General features: G+C 41.2%; 1 protein-coding gene across 1 annotated transcript; it reads left to right on the top strand.

Annotated features, from left to right (window-relative positions):
* Positions 1-225: 225 nt before the first annotated feature.
* Positions 226-4,134, top strand: LOC126381473 (uncharacterized). Its single transcript, XM_050030957.1, has one exon. The coding sequence runs from the start codon at positions 226-228 to the stop codon at positions 4,132-4,134; it is 3,909 nt and encodes a 1,302-aa protein (XP_049886914.1).
* The last annotated feature ends 647 nt before the right edge of the window (positions 4,135-4,781 follow it).

Here is a 4,781-nt window from a genome sequence, read left to right as displayed (position 1 = left end):
GAATTTGCGAAATTGAATGTAAATGAGAAAGTACAATATGTCCAAAAGGAAAACTTGTGCTTTAACTGTCTTTCACCAAAACATAGTGCGAGATCCTGCAAGAGCAATTCATCATGCCATAAATGTAATAAGAGACATCACACACTGCTGCACTATACGAGAGCGAGAGAGAATCACGGAACTTCAGAGACAAATATATCATTAAATGAGAATGAGACGAGTACGATGCCAGCTATTCGGTCACACTTTGTAACTCAAGGTCAGAATGCTCTCATGGCTACTGCTCTAGTGAATATACATACAGGCAGAGGTTTACAACTTGTTCGAGCCTTGATTGACCCATGCTCACAAGAATCCTTCATCAGTGAAGCTACCGTTAAGAAACTTCAACTGCGACTAGAACATGTGGAAGGTCATGTGATTGGAGTTGATCAAATGTCAGCACGAATCAACCACGCTTCTAAATTTCAAATATCATCCAAAGCGAATGACTTTACATGCCCTTGTACTGCTTATATGGTGAAGCAAGTGACTGATATCCTGCCTGCTCAAAAAATCAATCACGAATCGTGGAGTCATCTACAAAACTTGGTATTAGCAGACCCTACCTATCACAAACCTGGTAGCATAGACATGTTACTTGGAGTGAATATTTACACAGAGATACTAATGAGCGGAGTTTTAAGAGGAGAACCAGGGTCGCCAATTGCGCAACAGACCCAACTAGGTTGGATCATATCTGGAGGAGCTTCTAAACAGAACAATCCGCATGGTATTGTCACCATGCACCTGAGCGTTGCACTGGATACCATGTTACAAAAATTTTGGGAAGACGAGTCATTGCCGAGTGAAGAACACTATACTCTCACTGATCTTGAGACGCGAGCTGAGAAAATTTACGAGAAGACTGTGGAAAGAGACACTGATGGGAGATACGTTGTGGCACTTCCATTTATGAGTGATAAACCGACACTTCCTGAAAATTCACGACAAATTGCAGCACAGAGATTGAGTCATCTTGAGAGAAAGCTATCTAAAAACGAGAATTTGAGACAAGAGTACAATGAGGTAATGAGAGAATATATCACATTGAGACACATGGAGCCTGTGGGTGAAAACGAGAAATATGAAGCAGCAACTTACTTACCTCATCACGCAGTGATAAGAAACGACAAACATACTACAAGGGTACGCGTAGTATTTGACGCATCGTGCAAAGGCACAAACGGAGTGTCACTCAACGATGAGTTGTTGGTTGGCCCACCACTTCAAGAAGAGTTACGCAATCTATTATTGAAGTGGAGATCACACAAAGTTTGCTTTGTTGCCGACATTATCAAAATGTATAGGCAAGTGCGAGTGAGGAGTGAAGATACAAATTTCCAAAGAATTCTTTGGAGATTTAACACAGAGGAAGAGGTAAAAGAGTATCGATTACTTACCGTCACCTTTGGCATGGCTTGTGCGCCATATCTAGCCATTAAGACATTAAGACAGATCGCAAAGGATGAAGGTAAAGAAGAGAAGTTTTTTCTTGCAAAAGAGATAGTAACTGGAGATTTCTATGTCGACGATTGTTTATCTGGAGCAGACGATGTAGAATCTGCAATTGTGGCACAAAAACAACTAACAGAGATGTTAAAAAGAGGAGGGTTTGAACTTCAAAAGTGGTCGTCAAACAGTACACACTTTATGACAGAAATAGAACCAGAAAAAAGAGCAAAGAAAACAGAGATAGATCTTAATAAGAAAGAGACGATCAAAACACTCGGTATAATTTGGAATGTGAGAGAAGATGACCTACAAGTGACAAACAAGATAGAAACTTACACTGACAAAAGTATTACGAAGAGAAATGTGCTATCTGTTATAGCATCCTTATACGATCCTATGGGTTGGCTTGCACCGACCATAGTAGTGGCAAAAATCTTCATGCAAAAATTGTGGATTCGGAAATCGCAATGGGATGAAGATCTTACTGAAGACTTACGAGACGAATGGATAAAATTCCGATCACAAATCGATAAACTTTTTGAGATAAAAATTCCGAGGTGGATCAAGGTGACCAAAGATTGCCAAGAAATACAGCTTCATGGATTTGCAGACGCCTCCACAACGGCCTACGCAGCAGTGATTTATGCTAGAGTGAAACAGAGCGACGGAACGATAAATACATCTTTATTAATGGCAAAGACCAGGGTGGCACCTGTTAAAGAGATTTCACTACCACGTCTTGAGTTGTGCGCAGCGGTCTTACTTTGTAAGCTGTTAAATCATGTTGCAAAGGCAATGAGAATAGATCCTGTCCATACTTACGCGTGGTCAGATTCCAAGGTGGTACTGGCTTGGATAAAAGGCGAACCGTCGAGATGGAAACCCTACGTCAAAAACCGAGTTATAGAGATCAGAAACACAATTGAGACAATCTGGTCGTATGTTAGCACAAAAGAAAATCCCGCTGATCCTGCGTCACGAGGAGTGTCATCTGAAAAATTGAAAAACAATAGGCTGTGGTGGGAAGGGCCGTCATTCCTGAAAGAGAGAGATCTTAAACTACTTACCTGTGATGTGCCTGAAACGAATTTGGAGAAACGAGAGAGTGTTCTTTGCGCACACATAATCAACCCAAAAGAAAATGAGTACTTACTTACCTTACTCCAGAGATACTCATCCTTAAAGAAACTGCTCGCTGTAGTGTCCTGGATCCGACGATGGCTGCACCTGAAAAATAAAAAGGAGATAAATAAGAACTTACCTACATTTATTACTAATGAAGAACGCGAAGAAGCACTTACCACATGTTTGAAGATTTCCCAGAGAGTTGATTTTCCCGAAGAGCTTGAGAACTTAGAGAACGGGAAGCACATCAAACGAGGAAGCCGTTTGACTTCACTCAACCCTTTTCTAGACGAAAATGGAGTTTTGAGAGTAGGTGGACGCTTAAAGCATGCAGACATAGAATTTTTGCGTAAACATCCGATAATTCTATCGAAAAACAACGTCTTGTTGTCTTTGATTTTAAAGGAAGCGCACGCAAAAACCCTGCATGGTGGACCTCAGATGATGGTAAACTATCTTCGTCAGAAATATTGGCTAATTGATGCTGGAAATGCAGTCAAGAGATTCGTGCGCAATTGTATGACATGTGCCAAACTAAAGGCTACTACGAGAACACAATTGATGGGTGCACTTCCAGAGTGTCGAGTGAAGCCCTCAAGACCCTTTTCAATTAGTGGAGTGGACTTTGCTGGACCCATCAATGCGAGAATGAGTAAAGGGCGTGGAGCTAAATCATTTAAGGCTTACATAGCTTTGTTTATTTGCATGGTCACCAAAGCCATACATATCGAATTGGTGAGCGATATGACTACAGACGCTTTCATGGCTGCGTTTAAAAGGTTTATTTCAAGGAGGGGTCCATGCAGGGAGATGTGGAGCGACAACGGAACTACTTTCGTGTCAGCTAGCAAGGAGATTCTTAATATTTGGAAAGAGGGTAAATCGAGCATTCCTGATGAGCTTTCTTCCTTGCTGGATAGTGAAGGCACCAAATGGAAATTTATACCTCCGGGAGCCCCTAACTTTGGTGGCTTATGGGAAGCCGGAGTTAAATCGACGAAATTCCATCTGAAACGAATAATTGGGGAATCCACCCTCACATTCGAAGAGCTGAATACACTATTGACACAGATTGAGGCTTGTCTCAACTCGAGGCCACTTTCACCTATCAGTGACCATCCTGATGATCTAGATCCGTTGACACCCGCACACTTTTTGGTTGGAGAATCACTTATTATTTTACCTGAGAGTGACTACACAGACCTGAAGGAACATTCCTTAACGAGATGGCAGTTGACACAAAGAATGATGCAATCGTTTTGGAAGAAATGGCAATCGGAGTACATGTCAAGATTGCAACAGAGACCGAAATGGAGGAGCCGACAAAAAGAGTTTAACATCGGAGATTTAGTCCTCATTAAAGACCCGAGGTGTCTGCCAAGTAAATGGCTTTTAGGAAGAGTGATGACTAAACATACAGGACAAGACAATTTAACCAGAGCATATGACATTCGCACGTCGACCGGAGTTGTGACGCGTGCTATTTCGAAGCTTTGTCCATTACCAAATGTGTGAAAGGACATGTTGTCCTTTGGGGGGGAGTATGTTGTGGTCGATGTTACCAATAGTTACCGCTAGATGTCGCTATCCAAAATTAGAACGCGGTATCGTTTGGACGCATTGATTCTTATTAGATTATCAAGCATGTTTTTTTTTTGAGTTTCGTGAAGTTAATAAATCCATCATATAGTGTAACAGTGGTTTCAATATACAGTCCATTCCAGTGTGAACAAAAGCCAAGTTAGTGGTTTGTGATCTGTTACAATTTTGAACTTCCTACCAAAGAGATAAGGGCGAAAATGTTTGACTGCCCACACTATTGCAAGCAATTCTCGTTCGATCGTGGAGTAATTTGATTCTGCTTGATTCAAAGTTCTAGACGCGTATGCTATTAGCAAATCTTTACCAATTTCACCTTGGGATAAGACAGCGCCGATCGCGTACATTGATGCATCGGTTGTCAAGACGAATTCTCTATTGAAATCAGGATATTGTAAAATTGGCGGGTTGATAAGTAGGTTTTTACACTCATCAAAAGATTTTTGTTGAGATTCGCCCCAAATAAAGGGGACGTCCTTTTTAAGAAGGCTTGTTAATGGTTTTGTGATTTTACTGAAGTTAGCAATAAAACGACGATAATAGCCGGTGAGGCCTAAGAAAGC

The sequence above is a fragment of the Pectinophora gossypiella genome, unplaced genomic scaffold, assembly GCF_024362695.1.
Source record: "Pectinophora gossypiella unplaced genomic scaffold, ilPecGoss1.1 Pgos_56, whole genome shotgun sequence".
NCBI classification, from domain to species: domain Eukaryota; kingdom Metazoa; phylum Arthropoda; class Insecta; order Lepidoptera; family Gelechiidae; genus Pectinophora; species Pectinophora gossypiella.
Note: the sequence above shows the minus strand (reverse complement) of the source record. Positions and strands in the feature narration are given on the sequence as shown.

Bases quoted from the DNA above. Each gene is read 5' to 3' on its own strand.
- LOC126381473 (XM_050030957.1), top strand. From the start codon at position 226: ATGCCAGCTATTCGGTCACACTTTGTAACTCAAGGTCAGAATGCTCTC.